A 22037-nucleotide genomic window follows, 5' to 3' on the forward strand; every position below is an offset into this window, starting at 1 on the left:
GGGAGAGGCCACAACAGTGAGCGGCCCGAATAAAGAAAAAAAAAAAAAAAAAAAAAAATTAAAAAGGAAAATAAAAATGGGCAAAGGATTTGAATAGGCAGTTCTCCAAAGAAAATATACAAATGGCCAGTGAGCATGTGAAAAGCTGCTCATCATCTTTAGTCATTAGGAAAATGCAAATCAAAACTACTTCAGACCCACAATTACAACGATAATAAAAAAGATAAATAATAACAAGTATTGGTGAAGATGTGGGAGAATAGGCACCCTCATACCCTGCTGGTGGAAATGTAAAATGGTCCAGCCTCTCGGAAAATAGTTTGGCAATTCCTCAATATGTCCCACAAAAACCTGTACTCAAATGTTCATAGCAGCGTTATTCATAATAGCCCCAAAGTGGAAACAACCTCAATATCCATCAAGTTATAAATGGATAAACAAAATGTAGTATATAAATACAATGGAATTTCCACTCATAAAAAGGAATGAAGTATTGATACATGCTACATGGATGAACCTAGAAAACACTGTGCAAAATGAAAGAAGCCAGACACAAAAGGTCACATATTATATGATTCCATTTATATGAAATGTCTAGACTAGGCAAATCCATAGAGACAGAAAGTAGACTGGTGGTTGCCAGGGGATGGGGGGAGGTGGAGAATGGCAGGGAGTGATTGCTCAGGGGTATGAAGTTTCTTTACGGGGTAATGAATATTTTCTGAAATTATATGGTGCTGATGTTGCACAACTTTGTGAACATACTAAAAAACAATGAATTATATAGTTTATTAGTATGAATTTTATAGTTTATAAATTATAGCTCAATTAAAAAAAGAAATTGCAAAGTAGGCTGGCAGTAGCAGTTTTGTTTTTTTTTTTTAGATGTTGGAGGTAGGAGTTTATTAGTTAATTTATTTATTTTTGCTGTGTTGCGCCTTCGTTTCTGTGCGAGGGCTTTCTCTAGTTGTGGCAAGCGGGGGCCACTCTTCATCGCGGTGCGCGGGCTTCTCACTGTCGCGGCCTCTCTTGTTGTGGAGCACAGGCTCCAGACGCGCAGGCTCAGTAGTTGTGGCTCACGGGCCTAGTTGCTCCGCGGCATGTGGGATCCTCCCAGACCAGGGCTCGAACCCGTGTCCCCTGCATTAGCAGGCAGATTCTCAACCACTGCACCACCAGGGAAGCCCTGGCAGTAGCAGTTTTGGCTCTGTAAATCTGTGCTTGAATCTTTCTAAGTCACTAAAAACATATTTGCTAAGAAAAAAAAAACCAGCCTGTTTATAATAACAAATCAGGAGAATATGGTTAGCTAGAAATCAGCAAATCCATTCATGTATTCATCCTAGATGCTACATCTAGAAAAACAGCTGTCTTCCCATATCTTCCTCTACATATACCTTTCTGCACCTTGTAATCCTTGCACAAACAGCAGAAAGTTTTCCTACCTGATTAGTCTGTCCAAAATTTCAGCCCACATCCCAATTCATCCAGGCCGCCAGGGAAGGCCTAGGGCATCTCCAGAATTGACCTAAAACACTGTATGTAATGGAAAAATCCACCTTGAGGAATTGTAACCCTGGACACTTACATGCTCAGGAGCGCCTTTGCAGATATAGACAAATGCCACAGCAGAAGGAGAATTTATTTCCACAGATACCAAATTGAAGCTGATGTTTGTCTGTTTGTCTAGCATGGGTTTTGAATCTGGTTTGGACATCTGCCCTGATCTGGTCCCACCCAGCTGGCAAGCCTCATGGCCCACCATTGTTTCCTAAGAAACAATGCTCCATCAGACCTGCTCTGTGGCTGTGTTTTCCAACTGTTAGATGAGACCCATTAGCGGACTGTGAAATCAATTAAGTGGGTGGCAACGAGCATTTCCTTAAAAAGCAAAAAAAAAAAAAAAAAAAAGTATTAGAGTTACGGTAAATGAGTTAAATACTATTCTGAAGACTTCTGTTTCCTTTTTATAGAGATCTGTGTGCGTGTGTAAGGTATTTATTACTGTGCGTCATGGTCCAAGTGTGGAAAACTTTCACAGTGATCATGCTGTGCCCCACCCCACCCACACCTTCCACCTGTCTTCAGCGTCTCCAGTGTTTAATGAGGCACCGTAAGACACCAGACACCGAAATGATTATTGTGGTTTCCACAAGCAAATGCAAGGCAGGGTGAGCAGGCCTAGGATTGGCTGCTTTGAACAGTTTCAGCGGGCTCTGGGGGGAACAGGGGCTGTCTCCAGTCGTCTGGTACTGACCCTGCAGTGATCGGGGCAAAGGACTAGTACCTCCTGGAGCGCGAGAGCCAGACAGAGGCCAGCGATTCAGAGTACTGAGCTCCGGACAGGGTAGTCTGCATATGAAAAGTGTACTTCTGGATGGGTAGTTTGCTATCGCTAAGAATTGGCTAGCCCGAGCAATGCTGGGTTGTGCAGGGCCTTCGCTGCTCTTATCTGCCTAGCATCCATGCCCTGCTTCTGGTAACAGCATGCTAATGTTCCTTTAGGGAACCACCCCTCCGTTCCACACCAGCCACGTGGTTTGGAGGGCTGGCTCTACTTCCTAGCTCTGTGGGCGGGTGTGATGAGTCCAGCTTGGCTAATCATGCATTCCATAAACACTCACTGTGTTCATTCTCGGTGCTAGGCGCTATTCTAGGTACTGAGAATCCACCAGTGGACAAATCAACAACCCTCGCCATTGAGGGGTTTACGTGGGTTTGGGGCTGGATGGATAACCCATTTAGAGACCCATGTGTGGATTTTGCTGGGAACCACGGTCTGTAATATCCATTATCCCTTCCTCCTTACTAACAGAACCTTATTTCGCTTTGCACAGTAGGTTCCTAGCTAAAAACCTTAATTTCCTAGGCTTCCTGGCAGGTAGGAGTGGCCATAGACAGTTCTGGACAATGAGATGTAAGGAGATGTCTAAGTGGTAGGGTTTCCAGGAAGGTGACTATCTTCCTGATAAGAAGAGACAGGCTTAGTGACACGTGTCTCCTGCCCTTTGTCCTTCCTCCTTGTGCCTGCCTGGAACATGAACATACAAGCCACAGGAGCCACTTGGCAACCTTGAAGACAAAAGTCACCTGCTAAGGATGGAAGAACAGAAATGGGACACCAATGGTATGACAGAGCTATGAGACTCCCTCATCTCAGGACTTCCTATGTGATAAAAATAAATCCTTTGAGGTGAAGGCTTTGTCACATGAATTTTCTGTGACATGCAGCCGAATGCAATCCTTAACTCAGCCAGAGGCACCTCTTGTGCACGGGGTTAATCCGCTGGGAGGTAAGCCTAGATGGCTGGGGGTCATCTTGGCAAGCTGCCAGAGGATGAAGCCAATACAGGGAAAACCTTGCTGAGAGATGTCCCAGGGTCTTGTAACCATTTGAGCCCCGTGTTGAGCTTTGCCTGAAGGTAGATTCAGTGAATCTGCTACTACGGGCCCTTTGGCTTAAACCAGCCTGAGTTGGATTTCTCTAACATTAAGAGTCTGGACTAATTAATGGGTGAAGTGATAGAGTTTGGGGGGCTACAGGACAATGTCTATCCTGAGGGACACTCCTCTGACACCACCAGGAGCCCCTCCAGCTCCCCTTCCAACTGCCATCCCTTCAAGTGCAATGTCAGGGACACCTGAGAGATGCTCCCCGTGGACGCCAACTGATGTGCCAATGTAAGCATGAAAGAAGGGCTGCTGGTGTTTCTTCCACTCTCAGACTTCTTTTTTGAAGTAGGAAATTACAATTTAATTATGTGAAAAAAAATCTTTATAATGAACTCTAACAAGACAGATGGCTAATCATACTGGGGGGAAAAAAATAAGAACAGGGGCTTCCCTGGTGGCGCAGTGGTTGAGAGTCCGCCTGCCAGTGCAGGGGACACAGGTTCAAGCCCTGGTCTGGGAAGATCCTACATGCCGCGGAGCAGCTAAGCCCGTGCGCCACAGCTACTGAAGCCCGTGTGCCCAGAGCCCGTGCTCTGCAACAAGAGAAGCCACTGCAGTGAGAAGCCCGCGCACCGCAATGAAGAGTAGCCCCCGCTCGCCGCAACTAGAGAAAGCCCGCGCGCAGCAACGAAGACCCAACGCAGCCAAAAATAAATCAATTAAAAAAAATAAATAAAAACTGAGATAATTAAGATGCTGATGCTGCTTGTCTCGCCCCTTTGAGAACCACCATTCTAGATTAACTCCATTTAAAAACTGAGATAATTAAAATATCATAAAATTCACCCCTTTTAAAGTGTATGATTAGGGGGGTTTTGGTATATTAGAAAGCTGTGTAACCATCACTACATAATTCCAGATGATTTTCAGGACCCTGAAAAGAAACCCCCTCCCTTTTAGCAGTATTCCCCATTCCCCCGCCCCTCAAGCTCTGGAAATCACTGTAGTTTGCCTATTCTGGACATTCTATATACATGGAATCAACATGCGGCCTTTTGTGTCTGGCTTCTTTCACTTCGCATCACGTTTTCAAAGTTCATTAATGATGTAGCATGAAGAAGTATCTCATTCCCTGTTATGGCCAAATAATATTCCATTATATGAATATACTATCCTTTGTTTAATCTGTTCATCACTTGGATATTTGGATTATTTCTACTTTTTAGCTACTATGAATAATGCTGCTATGAACATGCGTGTACAAGTTTTTGTGTGGACATATGTTTTCATTTCTCTTGAGTATATAACCAGGAGTAGAGTTGATGCACCATATAGTAACTCTATGTTTAACTCTCTGAGGACCTGCTAGCCTGGTTTCCAAGAGGCTTTACCATTTTACATTCCCACCAGCAGTATACGAGGGTTCCAATATACCCACAACCCTTGCCAACACTTTAGGGTTGTCTTTTACTATAGCCATTCTAGTGAGTGATTAGTGGTACCTCACTGTGGTTTTGATTTGCATTCCCCTGATGACTAATAATGTTGAGCATCTTTCATGGACTTACTGGCTGCTTGTAAATCTTCTTTGGGGAATTGTCGACTCAGATGCCTTGCCCATTTATATTGTTGAGTTCTAAGAGTTCTGTGTATATTCTAGATACTAGATCTTTATCAGAAATATAATTTACAAGTGTTTTCTACCATTCCCGGAGTTGTTTTTTCACTTTCTTCATAGTGTCCTAGAAGTCACAGAGGTTTTTAATTTTGATGAAGTGTTTGTTTTTTTTTAAATTTTATTTTTTGGCTACTTATGCTTTCGATATATTTAAGAAACCATGGTCTAATCCAAGGTCACAAATACGTATTCCTACGTTTTCTTCTAAGAGTTTCATATATTTTGCTACTACATTTAAGTCTGTTTCACATTAACTTTTGTATATTGTGTGAATTAGGGGTCCAATTTCTTTTTTAAAAATGTGGCTATCTAGTTTTCCTAGCACCATTTGTTGAAAAGACTGTTTTTCCCCCATTGAATTGTCTTGACACCCTTATGAAGAATTACTGACCTTAAATGTATGGGTGTATTTCTGGACTCTCAATTCTATTCCATTGATATATATTTCTGTCTCATGCCAGTACCAGGCAGTCTTGATTATTATATCTTTGTAATAAGTTTTGAAATCAGGAAGCCCTTCAACTTTGTTCAAGATTGTTTTGGCTATTCTGGGTCCCCTGCATTTTCATATGAATTTTAGAATCAGCTTGTCAATTTCTGCAAAAAAAAAGCTAGCTTGGATTTTGATAAAGATTGCATGGAATCTGTAGATCAATTTGAGGACTACTGCCATCTTAAAAATTTTAAGTCTTCCAACCCATGAACTCAGGATGTCTTTCCATTTATTTAATCTTCCTTAATTTCTTTCAATAATATTTTATAGTTTTCAGTGTACAAATCTTGCTCTACCTTTGTTAAATTTATCCCCAAGTAGTTTGTTGTTTCTGATGGCGTTGTAAATGAAATTTTAATTTCATCTTCAGATTGTTAATGTATAGAAATACAATTGAATTTTGTATACTGACCTTGTATTCTGCAAGTTTATTAACCCTTATAGGGTTGTGGGGTTTTTTGGGTGGATTTCTTAGGATTTTCTATATATAAGATCATGTCATCTGTGAGTACAGCTTTACTTCTTCCTTTCAAAATTGGATGCCTTTTATTATTCCTTGCCTATTTACCCTGGACAGAACCTCTAGCGCGATGTTTAATAGAAGAGGAAAGAGTGACATCTTTGTCTTCTTCCTGATCTTAGGGGGAAAAGTCTTCGGTCTTTCACCATTAAGTATGACGTTAGCTTTGGGTTTTTTTGGAGTCGCCCTTTTATCAGATTGAGGAAACCTGCTTCTATTCCTAGTTTGTTGAGTGTTGTTTTTTTTTTTTAACCAAGAAAGGGCGTCTTGGATTTTGACAGATGCTTTTTTGTGTCTGTTGAGATGATCGTGTGGTTTTCACCCTTTAGTCTAAAAATATAGTGTGTTACATTAATTGTTCTTCATGTGTTGAATCAGCCTTGCATTCCTGAAATAAATCTCACTTGCTTAACTGTTTATAAAGAAGAAAACCAAGATGCATGAAGGTTAATGAACTGCCCAAATCTCACAGAAAATTAGGGGCAGAGCCGCAAATAGACCCTGCTTCCCCAGCCAATGGCCTCTAGCCTGGCCCTTGTGGGGAGGCAAGGGGATGCAGGTGAAGGTGGAGCATTGTCAAGGCTGGATTAATGAACAGACCCCTCATTATTCAACATTTGTGCTGTGCCTCACACATCTTGGAGGTGGTTTTCACAAACACTCTATTTTCCATATCAACACTCTTATTTTTCATATCTCCCCATTTCACAGGTAAGTAAATTAAGGATTGGTGAAATTCAGTGACTTAAACATTACAAAGTGAGAGGTAGTACCTGGACTTGAATGCAGGTCTTTAGGGTTTAAATCCTGGGTCCTCTGTACTATACTGCTCGCCTGCCCTCTGAGTCCTGTGATTTCAAAGCCTGGGGAAGTCCTTTTACTACCCACTGGCTGACAGAGGTATCGACTGTCAGCATAGAGCCTTATACTTTTAGCTCATGGCTGTGATCGAAACAGAAAAATCCCCTTAAGAAGGGGAATCATTAAAGTTTTCTCATTCCTTCGGGGTTAATGAACTTTAGAATCAATAATTTCTAGTTACTTTTAATATACTTTTGTTTTATCCTTAAGTTTAGACTTACCATTAAACTGACTGGTCTTTGAGGGGCACAGAAGCTCCAGGGTTAATGGTAGCTAGATTGCCAGCTTCAAATAACAGCTCTGACATATTCTGCCTGGGTGACCTCGGAAAAATATTTAGCCTCTGTGTATCTCAGTTTTCTAACCTGCAAAATGGGGATAACAACAGTTCCACTGTGCTCACCGTGTACCTCACAGTGCAATTGTGAGACTAAAGTGAGCCATCACGGGAGATACATTTAGCACAACGCCCGGGGCAGAGCAAGCTCCAGATTTTAGCTTTTGTTGATATTAATGGTTAATTAACTTCCACTTACTGAGTATCTACTACTCAAGCACTGGGTTGAGTGGTTTTATGAAGACTAAAACAGGTTCAGAGAAGTAAGCCATCTAGCCCAAGGTCACACAGCTAGGAAGTGGCAGACCCAGGAGTCCCAAACCGAAGCCTCTTAATTACACTGTCCTGAGTCCTGGAGGATGCCTTTTGACCCTGAGGGCATTGGAGGGGCAAGGAGGGGCCCCATGGGAAGCAGACAAGTCAGGGCTGTAATCAAACCGAGCTGCTAAGCTGAGGTTTGGGAGGAAGAGGAAGACTGAAAGGGAGGACGTGAGGGGAAACGTTAGGCTTCCGCAAGGCAGGCCCTGCTGAGGGCTGACACGGAGATGTGGGCAGTCAGGGCTGAGTGCACAGGGACCAAAGGCCCGGTAAGAGGCGCCCTGGCAGCTCAGGGCAGGGACCTGCAGAGCTTGCGGGGGCTGAGAGAGCCCTTCCCCAGGGAGGCGCCCTTGGCCCGGTCTCCCCCTCGCACCGCACACTCAGGTAACACGGTTCAGCCTCCGGAACCCCGTTCGTGCTTCCCCGAGAAGCATCCTCCCACACAGGAGAGGGGGACAGATCAGACAAACAGACCAGGACCTCCCAGTCAACAGAGAAGCCGGGCCCAGAGTTCTGTCGGTTGGTGCAGCTCCCAGGGAGCCTCACCCCAGCTCCGTGGACGTGTCCACAGCCCCTATCGTGTCCAGCTCTGGGACTGGCTGTAAGTGCGTCCCAGAGCTGGGGTCGGTGCGTCGACTCCCTTATTCTAACGATGATCCCAAGCTATGGCCAGCTTTGCACTCCACCTCAGGAATCCCAAGGCTTGGGGCCAAAGAGAGCTGTTCTGTCCTCCGTCACTCTCAACTGCGTGGCAGCAGGTGGACCCTCAACCTCTCTGAGCTTCCTCGTCCTCGTCTGGGAGGTTGATAACTGCCCTGCCTCACCCACTCCAAGGATTTGTGGGGAGACTAAAAAAGGCAAAAAGTACAGAGGTCATTGTCCTGCCTCTGAAGGCCGCACCTTGAATCTGGAGGCCCCGAGGAGGGTGAAATAGAGGCCGCTGGTCCCACGAAGAGCAACGAAGTCAAGAACGCTTGCGGGCCCTCCTGGCGCTGGCCGGCACGCTCGCTTTAAACATCCAGCAAACATTCAGGGCCGGGCTGTGGGCTCCCCGTGCTTACAAACCACGCAGACCCAGCCGCTGGCCGCCTCCCTCCCCTTCCTTCCTGCCGCCCCCTGCATTCCAGAGCAGGTGCTCCAGCTTGGGGACCCTCTTGGCCAAAGTGGACACTGGGACCAGGTCGAGGACGGCACTTAGGGGGTCAGGCAGACCTGCGGTACCAGCCCTGCCCATGGCCCCTACTCACCTGTGTGCAGCTTCCTGAGCCCCAGTTTCCTCCCCCGGGAAACGGGGACCACACGAGCCACCCAGCAGGGCTGTGTGCAGAATCTAAGCACCAAATATAAGGTGTGAAGCACAGTGCGGGGCTGGGGCTCCATGAAGGATGTGTCTGCCAAGCTACAGGTCGGGGCCCTGTCCCCTCTTCTGTTTCACTAGGAGGTTGGAAGCCACACGAGTCCCTCGCTAGAGCTGCTCTGGCGTAAGTCATCAGCTAAGTTTGGCTGTACTGCTTCTCTCCAGGCTTCGCTGCAGCTCCCACGGGGGTGGACACGCTGAGTGGGTCCTCAGCGTTCCCCAGGCCGACCTCCTCTTAGTGCGTCTGCAGAGGCATTTCCCAGACTCCCTTGCAGCTAAAGTTCTGGACTCAAATTGGGTCCCTTTGAAAAGCAGAGTTGAGGTGGGGCCGGGCTGCCTTTTCTGCTGCTTTAGATGCACCGCTGTTAAGCAGGGCTCTGGGGACGTTAGTCCTGCTGCAGCAGCACGTCCGTGCCCAGGTGCTAGCTGAGTGGGAATCAGAGATGGTCCCTCAGGCTGGACCGGCAGCCCCGTGTCCACCGCGTGGTGCTGGGGCGCTCAAGATCAGCTGCGGCAGTGGCCTCGTGGTCCCTGGGTCACAGTTCTGACGGTGAGTTCTTGAACGTTTTGGTGCATCCCAGCTCCCCACCTCCCCAATCCTGGTGTGGTGGCAGCGGTTCAGTGGGGATCACTGCTGGTGCCCAGCCAGGAGTGTCCTTCCCACCACAGCACAAGGGACCTATGTCTATCAATTTCTCCTGCATCTGAGATGGGTTCCATCCATCATGTCCTGATGAAGCTGGAGGCACTTGTCGTAGACACCTACAAGGGGTGCAGGCACATGGGCTCAGCCCTCCTTCCCTCTAACCCACCCTCCCGGCGGCCACCAAAGCCGTGTTGGCGAGCACGGCTTCTGACCGGGGTGGAGCCCTGACCTCTGGGACTACAGCATTTTCTCTCTCTCTCGGGACTCTGGAATTCAGATGCAACACCAGTGAACCAGTCTGGGGCCAGTGGGAGGCCATAGTCTGCCATGTGCACTGACAGTGAATTTGAGAAAAGCCGGTCTGCAGCCAAAGAGCAGAACGAGACAGGCAGGTGTGGAGAAATGAAGACAAGAGCCGCAACACTCACGGAGGTCCCGAATCCGGCCCCTGGGTGAGTCCAGCTGTTTCCCTGCTCGTGGGAGCCATAACACACCCCTATATCCTTATGGGAAACAAAAAAAAGGTCTCCTTCTATCTCAAAGGGAGCTTGTGTGACTTCAGGACCCCAGCACACGCCTGGTGCCTGGTGGGTCCTGGGCCCCTTCACCTCCCAGCTTGCACTGCACTGGCCTGGCTGCGGGGTCATCACAGAGCAGATTCTAGGGCAGGTGGTCCAGATGCCTAGCTCTGTCTGGTCAAGACTGCCCCTTGGGCAAGCCCCTTCCCCTCAGCTTTCTGCTTTGGAATATAAGAAGGCTGGTCTAAAATTCCCAAGATCCGTTTTAACTCTAGTATTCAGAGACCATTTGTTGTTAACCACAGAGAATTCAGAGGAAAATCGCTTTCATTTAGATTAAAAAATAAAAACAGACCCCCCCCTTTCCCTACTATGCTTTAGTAGCTGTTTTTATAAACCACTCATCACCAGAAAGTGAAAATAATACAAATGTCCATCCACTGATGAATGGAGAAATGTGGTACATCCATACAATGGAATATTATTCAGCCATAAAAAGGAATGAAGGACTGGCACATGCCACAACGTGGATGAACCTTGAAAACATCACGCTAAGAAGGCAGACACAAAAGGCCACTTATTGGATGATTCCATTTATATAAAATGTCCAGAATAGATAAATACAAAGAGACAAAGTAGAGTAGTAGCATTTGCCAGGAGATGGGGGAAGGATGGAGAATAACTGCTAATTGGTAGGGGGCTCCTTTTGGGTGCTAAAGAAAACTAATTGTGGTGATGATGGTTACACAACTTTGTGAGTAGACTAAAAACTACTCAACTGTATACTTCAAAGGTATGAACATTAGGGTAAGTAAATTACACTTCAATAAAGCTGTTAGATTAAAAAATAACAGTGCTCAGCCAGTGTCTGTTCTAATTAGGTGTGAACTGACACCTCAGCGCTCCACAGTGACTGACAAGGGCACTTCTTTGAAATCCTGACCTTGACTTACGGGACAATCTACCGAATGTGCGATTTCTCTGGTGGCCCCCGCGACCGAGGCAAGAACAAGATCATTTCCACCATAAAGTGCCGTGTGTCTCTGGGGGCCTGGAGCAGACGGGAACCGTGTGTGGAATTTCACATGTACATGAGCTCACGGCACCAGCAGCTTCTCCACTGTGTTCCCAGATGTGCCGAGCGGCTAAGAGGAAAGAACAGGGCCCAGAGTTTTCTAGAGCTCCATTTCTGCAGTATCCCTTACTGGGTTCAGAGAGACTAAGCAGACCGCTCTCCTCCCAGTCAGCACAGCTCCGTCAGTGCTATGGAGAACTGAGGAAGATGGGGCTGGGGTGGGGAGAAGAAGCCCTAGAAGCTTCCCGAAACCTTCGGATGGCTTACACAGAGTTTTATGCTGCTAAAGGAAGAAAAGGTTTAACTGTGCCATCCGAGGCCTGAAGAGCGCATGCCAGGTCCCAAAGGCCCATAATTCAACTCAGTTCAACATGGTTTGCTCAACACAGACTCAACTTCTTTGGCACCTATGCACCAGCTAGAAGACACCCCAGGCAGAGGCAAGCATTTTCTCACGGGCTCCAAAGGAAGGAGTTGAAAGAATCCCCTGGTTGGGCTACAGTGCTGTCCCTTAAGCACATCTGGGGTCAGAACGTCAGTGTGCAGATCCTGGCTCTGCCCCTTCCTCCTGTGCGATCTTGGGCAACTAAACCTCTCTGAGCCTCAGTTTCTTCACTTGGGAAATGGGGATAATAACAGTACCCACCCTCCAGGGTTGTCCTGAGGACGTAGTGAGTTCACCTGTGTGAAGCACCCTGCCTGGCTCACTGCAAGTGCTCAATAAGCTTTACTTCCTGTTACCGTGCAAGAATCTCCCGGGGCCTGGGCTTCCGCTGCCGACTAGACTGGCTCGGGATGGCGTCCCTAGCTCAAGGGGCACAGGGTGGAAGGGTGGCTCCCCACATGATGGTTGTGTGACTTGGGAAGTCCCACAGCCTCTCCGAGCCTCAGTTTTCCTCTCTGTAAAATGGGGATAATGATAATGCCTCCCTCACAAGGCAGCTGCGAGGACTGAATGAAAGTGCACAGTACAAAGAGGCAGTAGTTAGTCCGGGCTGCCCAGTTTGGAAAGCTGCTCTCCACTTAGTAGCTGGGTGACTGTGGGAAAGTCACTTAACCTCTCTGTGCTTCCCTTTCCTTCTCCATAAAATGGAGATGATCATCGCCCCCACCTCACGTGTTGCCGTGAGGATTAAACGAGGGAATACATGTAAAGCTCTTAGAGCAGGGCATGGCACACAGAAGCCCCATAAGAGCCCTGTGAGAATTCCCTATTTTTCACTCAATGCCGGACATACAGCAAGTCCCCAATTAGATGTGGTCACTATAATAATGGTGGACACAAGCGCCAGCATCCCAGAACACAAGATGTGATTTCTTTACCCTTATGGGGGCAGGAGGAGTCCAGCTGGAGGGCAAGGGTGTGGCCCACAGGGCAGGAGGACGTCTCAGCCTGTACGTCAGCCACACACGGCCTGTACTAAGGGCTCTCCCCAGCCGGGCTGGGGCTCAGGGTCACCGGCCGGCCACTGCAGGGTAGTGCCTGGGCCGCAGCCCACAGTTTCCACAGGAGGAAGAGCTCCTTCTCCTTCTCCTCTCCCACAGCCAACAGCTGGCCCAGGAGGCCCAATTACCAGCCTCTGTGGCTCAGAGTAGGAACAGCATGGCTGCGCCCGGTGTCGATACAAATCCAGCATCAGATCGGGTGGGCACCAGATCCAGGCTGTGGCTGGGTGCCCCTGGCTCTGGTCCACAAGCCCAGTGACGCCTCATGTGGGTAGACAGAGCCTGGGGGCCGCGGCTGGCGTTTCCACCTCACCTACCCTTCAGCTGTGTGGTGAGGGCAGGAGATGCTACACAAAGTGTATCATGCAATTATCTGCTCAGATTTACCCTGCAAGCCTGGAAAGTCCCAGAGGGCAGGCTCCATGGCTGTCCTGTTCCCACCTGGAGCCCCAAGGCCCACCAACAGTCTGGTACCCAAATATTTACTGACTAAAAGAATCCTCTTGGGGCTTCCTTGGTGGCACAGTGGTTAAGAATCCGCCTGCCAGTGCAGGGGACACGGGTTCGAGCCCAGGTCCGGGAAGATCCCACATGGTGTGGAGCAACTAAGTCCGTGCGCCACAACTACTGAGCCTGTGCTCTAGAGCCCATGAGCCACAACTACTGAGCCCATGTGGCACAACTACTGGAGTCCACGCGCCTAGAGCCCGTGCTCCGCGACAAGAGAAGCCACCGCAATGAGAAGCCTGCGCACCGCAACGAAGAGTAGCCCCTGCTCTCAGCAACTAGAGAAAGCCCACGTGCAGCAGCGAAGACCTAATGCAGCCAAAAATTAAATAAATGAATAAATAAATAAATCTATAAAAAAAAAATCCTCTTGTCTGCAAAGTGCCTGAAACCCAGGGCCCAGCACATAGGAGGCACCTAGCAGAGACTAATTCCCTCTCCCCGACCTAAACGGGCGAGAGCCACACGCTCTGTTCCCACCCCTGCTGCTCACGTTGAGGGGGGGAGGAGGAGGCGCAGAGGAAGTCACTTGTGGTTTCCCAGGGCAACACCTGGAAACACTTCCGCAGGGACACAAAGGGAGCTTTCCGCAGGGACACAGGAAGCCCCGGCCCGTTCCTGAGAGGCAGGAGAGGCAAGCACTGGGCGGAAGCTCACAGCACTTGGCTCTGCTGCGGGCCGGCCCAGGGGAACGTCCTGGAGCCCCTGTCTTGAAGAGGAATGTGGAACCAACTTCAACAGGAAGCCCCTGCCCGCCACGAAGGGCAGAGTTCCCTGGGCAAGGGCTCATGGGTGCAGAGAACCTGGCAGGGACCTGGTCCTGGCCTTTGCAAGAGAGCAGCATTATAAGCACCGCCGCCCGCCCCGGGAGGTGACCTGCCCAGAGTCCCTGCAGGGAGCTAGACCCGATTTCCCATAAGCCACTTCTCTTAAGGAGCATCAGATCCTGGCACCAGGACAAGGGGAGGAGGTAGTTGGCTCTGGGGCCACCCCACAAAGTCCTGCCAAAGTCAAGGTTTCAAGAAAATGGAAAGATGAGTTGCCCTTACATGTGTCTGCCTCCCTTTATAGAACAGCAGCTTCCAAAAAGGGCATGTCCCTTCCCTGGTTTCCTGCAGAGCCCTGGATGCTGGGCAGCGTCAGGACCCGGACTGAGATGAACTGGCAGTACAGGGTGGTGGTGATGGTGGCCCGATCAGGCCCCATGTCTGTAAAATGGGGACTGCATCCACCTCCTGGGGCTGGAGAACAGAACTCCCTGAATGGTAGCTCCTTCTCAGTCCGACTGCCCAGCAAGGTAGGCTGTTTCCTGGACAACGGATGCATCTCCCTCTCTGTGGCCATACTCCAGGCCTCCCTGGTATCTGGTGTCCAGATCCTGAGGAACTGAAACCCCATTGGTGACTGCAGCCCCTCTTCTCAGCCCCACGTGGACCTGGCTGCTGATGTGACGGCTCGAGGCTATGTGCAGTACCCAGGGGACTGTGTCCGGACCTCTCAGGACCACAGAAGTAAGAAACGCTAGGTGGGGCAGGCCCGTCCTGCTCCAGCAGCCCTGGAGCAGGCTCTCCTCTGGGTGGACACACCTCCCTCCCAGGATTCCGCCCCAGAGAAAGCTGCTTTTTCCTGCATATCCAAACGGATGGTCTGATACAGGTTTCCAGGATCTGGAGAAGACCACCCCTCCCTCCCTCCCTCAGTGTCCCAGCCCCGCCCCAGGGGCCAAGCTCCCACCCAAAGACAGTTTGACCTTTAGCCCACCAGACCATCTGGCTGAGCATGACCTTTGCTCCCACAGAGTGTTCCGGAAGGTAGGCCCACGTGCCAGGGATGTCTTAGAGGCAGGCCGAGACCCAGATCCCTCAGCCTTCTGGTCAGCAGAGGTGGCCCTGGGGAGGACCCAAGCCCTGGGCTGGGCCCCTCTGTGACCTCAGTGGGGGAAATGCATTCCACTTGCTGGGTCTTCCCTTAATGTGAAAGAAGGCTGGGGAGGACCCAAGCCCTGGGCTGGGCCCCTCTGTGACCTCAGTGGGGGAAATGCATTCCACTTGCTGGGTCTTCCCTTAATGTGAAAGAAGGCTGGGAGGTGCTGACCGGGAGCAGCAACTCCTAACCTGGCCTAGGCCCCAGGAATGCCCTTGAGAAGGTTCAAAAAATGCTGATTCTCCCAGGCCCTGTTCCAGTCCTTGGACTATCTGGGTTTGGGAACCAGGCCCTGAATTTGGAGAAGAGCCCCCGGGTAGCTGTGCTCAGCACGCTCTGGAGACTCTAATCCAGAAACTCCGAGGAAGCCCTGTGACTGCAAATGGAACCTATATTTTCCAGATGAAGCATGGTGGCAGAGTATCCCAGTCCAGGAGGGCCCACGCCATCTACTTGGGAAGCAGGAGTGTCCCCATAAAGATGGGGACGAGGGGGCTGGGGCAGCCTCTCCCCACTACTCCCCCAAGCCATCTCCCAAATCAGGTGCGGTCTGTAAGCCTGATGTTAAACACAGAATTCTTTTCAGAAAAACATCAAGTTCTGGACTTGAAAAATTTGGAATTCTGCTGCCTCTCAGGATGGCAGGACACCAAGAAAAAAACCTCCGAGATGAGGCCAAAGAGTTCAGGCCTTCATTTCCCATCGTGGACTCTGCAGAGGAGTTTGGTTAAAGATGAAGACAGACTGGGTGTGTCTGGGGATCCTCTCGCACACGAACCCCTGAATTCATTCATTTGACGGATATCTACTAAGCACCTACTGTGTGTCGGGCTTGGGCACTGTGGATACAGCGAATGAAACAGACAAAGATTTCGGCCAGCACAGAGCTGATATTTTAGCCGGGGAGACACAAGATAACCAAATATATAAAATACTTAAATTAGGGTGGTCAGGGAAGGCCACACCGAGAAGGTGACATTTATGCAGAGACCCGAAGAAGGTGAGGAAAGGAGCCATATAGATAACTGGGGAAAGCGCATTCCAGCAAAGGGCAAGTGCAAAGGTCCTGGGGCAGGAGCACACCTGCTACATTCTGGGAAGGACAGTGAGGAGGCCAGTGTGGATGCAGCAGAGGTGAGGTCAGCAAGGAGCTGGCAGTCAGATGACACTGGGCCCATCCAATGAGCTGGGAGGACACTCAGGGCTGGGGGCAGAGTCACGCCTGTTCTGACTTATTTATAGGTAGGTGATGTCATCAAATAGATAAGGTGTAACTGTCTAAAGGTCATTTATGGCCTTAGAATATCCTGTCCCAGCAAATATACAACGCATGGGCAAAACAGCCTGCCCGTGCTGGAAGGGTTGGAGAGTCTGAGCGTGTCCATAAAAATAACATACGTGGCTGTTTTTCTTACTGCATGAGAAAGCCTCGATGCCCTGGGCATCTGAGTGCAGTCACTAGGGGTTACTGGCACTTCCCAAGTCTCCATCTGGCCGGCCGTCTGGCACACAGGCTCCCCAACCCTGGGCAGTGCCTGCATCCCAATGCAGCTCTAACCCACAGTTCAGCGCTTAGGAGGTGTTCGCCGAGTGACTTAATGTCCACCCTTCCCACCAGCCTCCCCCGCCCTCATGGGTCCAGCTCTCCATCCTGAAGACCCGGGCTTGGACGCTCGGAGCCGCCAGCAGTGTAGCCCGGGAGCCCCACTCCCCCAGAACTCACCGGGCATGGAGAAGGGGGACAGGAAAGCGGCCTCGACCAGCTCTGGCTCCGGGGGGGGCGGCGGCTGCTCCAACTCCTGCCGCAGCTCTGCAGGGTTTTCCACAGGAACGTTCCCGTTCTCGATGCTCTCATGTCTCCCGTTCTGAAGCGGCTTGCTGCTCACACCGTTTGCCGAGTTGATCAGCCTCTGCCTCTGCGCGGACAGGAGGCAAGACAGACACCCAGGCGTGTGACAAAGTGTCGCCCTGTTGCTTTGTTCCTCCCATGTGGCGGCCCTTAAAGGTTTCGAGAACAACGCCCCTGGAGATGGGTTTGCCTGAAAAAATGGCCCAAGGACCTTGGAATCCAGCTAAGTTTGCTCATTTCCACCTGGACCAATACCAGCGAGGGTATCAGTCAGAGCCCTGGGCCTCCTCTTCTTGGCGCCAACCTGACAACCCATCCCATGTCACTGGATGACAGCGATCATTCTGCATCCCCCAGTAGATGGTCATAAACCACCTGAAGACAGTCACACAGGAGAGACTTTGCACAGTTTAAAACAAATTGTTTTCCACACAAAAAGTGCATTTATAGTATGTGTCCAACAGCCCAGTGATGGTTCACATCAAGATATAGAACATTTCCAGCCCCTCCAAAGACTCCTTTAGGGTCCCCTCTCGCCAGGGGTAACCAAGGTAACTCCATTCTGACTTTTATAAACATCAGTTTTTCCCAAACTTGAGCTTCCTATAAATGGATTCAAAGAGTACATATTATTTTATGTCTGGCTTCTCTCACTCAACTGAATATCTGTGAGGTTCATCCATGTTGCTGCACACATCAGTCATTTGATATTTTTCAGGGCTGTATAGTGGTCCATCCTGTGAATAACACACAACGTATCCTTTGCTTGTTGATGGGCATTTAGGTTATTTCCCCTTTTTGGTTATCATGAAGAATGCCATGAACATTTGTGTACATGTCTTTTTGTGGACATATGCGCTCATTTCTCCTGGGTATTTATCTAGGAGTGGGATTGCTAGGTCATAAGGTAGGTGCAAGTTGAACCATTTTACACGCACACCAGCAACGGATTACAATTTCAGTTGCTTCCCATCCTGGTCAACGTTTGATACCGTCAATCCTTTTCATTTTAGCCATTCTGGTGGATGGGCGGTGGTATCTAATGGTGGTTTTAATCTGCATTTCCCTAACAACTAATGATGTTGAGCATCCTGATTGGGTTAGTGGCCATTCGGAAGGCCTCTGCCGTCCAAGTCTTTTGCCACGTGAAATGGGTGTGCTCTGAACCAACCCGTCCCCTTCCCTCCCCCATCTCCTTGTAGTTACTGACCAAGTCTGCCTCCTTTCTACCCAAGCAGAAGCTGACTTTGCTCGCCAAGTCTGTGGGTTTCTACGAAACCAGGGAAATGTAGAGGCCACATTTCAAGAAATCAACAGGTTTTCATGCTCCCAAGAATCTGTTTGCCTTTGCACAGCTCATCTTTGTCTGGCTGCCATTAAAAATATTTATGGATCAGCTTTAGGCCTTGTGGGTAACGATCATCACACATGGACACATATATCCTTCCCAGTTACTTCAGCAGAAGACCAAGAGTCAGTAAACATGTCCCCAAGGCAATACTCCACAACTGTGTGCCTAACACTTATCCTTGTGGTTACGGGAAGCAAAAAGAGGGGGAGAAAAGTCATTACTTAAAATGGAGCCATGTTATATTTCCAAAAGAAAGAGGAATTGACCATTAACTTCCTTCATGTTGGTTTTAGGCAGGGATTCCTAAATCATGAAGTCTAGGGTTGAGTGGAAATTTAAAACTTTTTTTGTTACACGTGTGTCCACAACATTTAGCCCACCAAAAAGAGCAAAGTGATCTACATCTGAGACTCAGGGCCAGACATGGAGGCATAATATTTTGCTACCCAAAAAGAGTGAAATGAAAGGTCATCCTTATTAAAAACAAAACAAAAACAAACAAACAAAACCCCCAAATAGCTGTGCAAGGACAGAATTGTAAGGAGGTGGGACGTGACTCAGTAGGAACATGAAAGGTAACAATGGGAGGGGGTCAAGACTCGAGCTTAATAGGAATCCACAGAGAATTATACTTGGAAAACAAAAGTACAGCTACGAGGTTGTATTAAAAGAGGCATAGGTTACAACACGAAGGAGGTGATGGATCCACATGCTGAGAGAGACAAACCAGAAGGTTTCTATAGGTTTCTCAGTTTCCTTCTAGAGTTGCTCTACTCACAGAGAACAGGTGTGTATTCATTCTTTTTTTGCCCCGAGTAAGAGTTAAAATAAACAACCCATACTTCAGACTAGCCTTTCTCCAATTAGTTTTACTCTAGTACTTGACAAAATACTTAGTGGGACATGGCAGGCATGGTATTTGATTGCTACCTGCCTTAAAATCCTTCCCGATAAGACCATTTGCTGCCTGTGGGTGAGGCTTGGGCTTCTTTCCTTCAACAGGTGGGGCGATAAATGCCAGCCTGGCAGAGGACACCCCAGGCCCAACACCAGAGAGTGTGCTGACAAGCCAGGGCCGCCTCATAGTGCCAGAACCCATCCAAGGCCACGCGCTCTCATGGTCTCATGGTCCTTGAGGCAAACTCACCTCGTTGATTATGATCCTGCTGGCCATCCGCAGACGAGTCCTGGGCCCAAACTTATTGGTTATCATTATGCGTAAGCCTGCTTCTGGGAAGGTGAACTTGGGAGGGCTGGAGCTCATGACCTCATCCACCATCACCACTGGGTTTTTGCTGTACTGCGGCTCCTCCTTCACTATATCGAGCACAAAGCCACGATTAGTGCTGAGATCCCCGGGGGCCAAAACCCAAGGGCTGGGGCGACTGACTTCCCCTCTCGGTGCAGACTTCTTGGGCTGTGGTCTCGGCAGCTGGTAGCCGCCTGGAAGCCTGGCTGCAGCTCCTCTCGTTAGTCAAGTGGGCCACTGGGTCTGAACCGCCTGCAGGCATTGGACAGAGCCCCAAAGCCCCCCCGTTACAGGACCACTCCCCCATCTCCACTGCCGGCCCCTCCGCCAATCGATGCCCCTCTCTTCTGGGGCCCAGTCTTGGCTAATTGCAAGGGTCTTTCAGTTCCTCATCGAAGCCTCACAGGGCAGCCCACCTACAAAGTGGACAGGATCCCTGCCACCTCTCACCCCTGACTCTGAGAGGATCTTTCTTTCCCGCTGTTTACAGAGGCTCAGACAAAACTTTACAAAGTGACCAGGGCCCCCAGGAATGGACAAGGCTGGGAGGCACCAGAGAGCACCGGCTCTAAACTTCCCATGAGGCCACCTGCTCTGTCTTAGAGGAACCATCTCCACCTGGCACAAAAGGATGCTTCCAAATTTGTTCTCCATGAGGTAGGCAGTGAGGTCAAAGATCTGGCTCACAGGCCCTGGGCGAGGCAACCGAGACCCAGGAGAAGCCTGCTTGCGGAGGGCGCACGGAGAGCTGCTGGTCGAGCCCAGTGTCTCCAGTAAAACCAGCACCCTCCAGCAGGGAGGCCACTCTCTCTGACCCTTTGCTTCCACTCATGAGGCTGAAGAACAAATCTCCCCAGTGCCCAGACCTGCCCTGCCACCTTCTCGAACATGCTCCAAGCTCGAGTCCTGGGGGGTTTGACATTTAATTCCAGAGCCCCAGAGGGTCCAGAAACAGAAGCACTCCTGAACACGGCACACAGAAGCAGGGGGGCTTTCCCCTCCACGGGGCTATCAAGGCAGATATGCCCATCCCTCTCCACCGGCCAACAGCTCCCGGTGAGTGTCCTGCCTGGATAATAGGGTAACCTGGAGCAGTCGAGAGCAAACCCGAGCAAGAGTTAATGGCACAAACACGAACAAATGCACACCAGCCACACACACCCTCACCAAAGAGGCAGCAAGGCTCAGCAGACAGGAGGCGCGTGGTTAGAACCAAAGCCAGGAGGACCATGCATTTTTTCGGAGACAGACACTAACCGCCAACAAGGCGTTCGTGCGTTGGACTCACGGATTTTGTTTTTTAAATGCATGTGTTATCGCTTCGATGAAAGCAGGTTACTTACAATTTAGAAGGGGAGAAGAGGTAAGGAGACAAGGGCCAATAGAGATTGCCAGAGATGATTAGCGTGCGGTGGACACCGGCAGTCTGGGGCAGCGTTCCTGATGGTGCCCAGATGCCAGGGGGTTACGTGAAGGAGGGTGTTAGTAGAGGGGCTTCGATGCTCGGGGCCTCTGGCCTTCTGGATGGCCCCTCTCCCGGCTCGGCCCCACTCTGAGGATGGGGAGCTGCCCCGCCCTGCTGCAGGAAAGCTGGAATCCTTGCCTCCTCTGGAGCCTCCACCTCAGAGGGAGGGGGAAACCAGCAAAACGGCCGCAGGCTCCGTGGGTAGAACCAGCCCTATCATGGGCACCACCTGGGGGAAGAGTCGGGCTCAGGAGGAGGGAAGAGCCACGATACCGGACTTCTCAGGCACCTTGTCCTGGCACCGCCCACCAAGTGGCAGCACAGGGGGATAAGTCCAAGCCAAGGGCGCCTGCCCAGCAGGTAACCCCATCAAGTGCAGCACGTTTCTCCGGCAGTTCAGCCTAAGGCCAGGTATCCTTCCCTCTCTCCCCGCTCCAAGCCAAAGTTGTGTCTAGGGCCAGGGCAGCTGGGAAAGGTCCCAGAGTGAGCCCAGCCAGGGGTCAAGACGGCCTTGGTTGTGAGGCTGTGTTCAAGGCCACCTGACAGCCAACAAGGGGAGGCCGGACCCCCAGCCGTGACGGGACACGAAGGCGTGCCTGCCTTTGTCCTTGTCACCTTTGCTTGGTGTACCGTGCTCTGCTTTCTTGAGCTGAATTGAAGTGTGATGTAAAAAATGTGTAAAACTTGTAGGGAAAGAAAACCCCCAAACAACTGTACGCAGAACAAAGTTGGAGGATGCTATTCCCCTCAAGAGAGAAAACTGGCTCGAGTTGACTTGGTGAGCTGAACTGTAGGACCTTTAAGAACATTTAAGTACATAAAGGTATTTAATAGAAGTGGGGGTAAAAAGGCAGTGTGTCCTCTCCTGTCAAGAGGTTGGGTTAAAAAATGTATGATTTTACATATATGGGGAAGTACCAAAGCTGATACCAGCAAAGTCAGGGGTGTGCGTGTGTGTGTTTTGCTGAAATAATTTAGTAGCCAGCAATCTTTGACAACCCTGGATGGGGAAGTTTACACGACCTGCCTGAAGGCTGAGGACCAGGAGAGA

The 22037-nt window shown here is 49.8% G+C and overlaps 1 protein-coding gene across 5 annotated transcripts in view; it reads right to left on the minus strand.

The window, feature by feature from the left end:
- Nucleotides 1-22037, minus strand: part of SLC24A4 (solute carrier family 24 member 4) — a 56030-nt gene that overhangs the window by 18842 nt on the left and 15151 nt on the right. For all 5 annotated transcript variants that reach the window (XM_028496348.2, XM_028496345.2, XM_028496346.2 and 2 more), the window contains 2 exons: nt 19420-19589; nt 16796-16988 (listed from right to left, as the gene is read on the minus strand). In XM_028496348.2, coding sequence (XP_028352149.1) covers nt 16796-16988; nt 19420-19589 — 363 coding nt within the window. The remainder of the gene's footprint in view (nt 1-16795; nt 16989-19419; nt 19590-22037) is intronic.

The sequence above is a fragment of the Physeter macrocephalus genome, chromosome 11 (assembly GCF_002837175.3).
Source record: "Physeter macrocephalus isolate SW-GA chromosome 11, ASM283717v5, whole genome shotgun sequence".
Taxonomy (NCBI): domain Eukaryota; kingdom Metazoa; phylum Chordata; class Mammalia; order Artiodactyla; family Physeteridae; genus Physeter; species Physeter macrocephalus.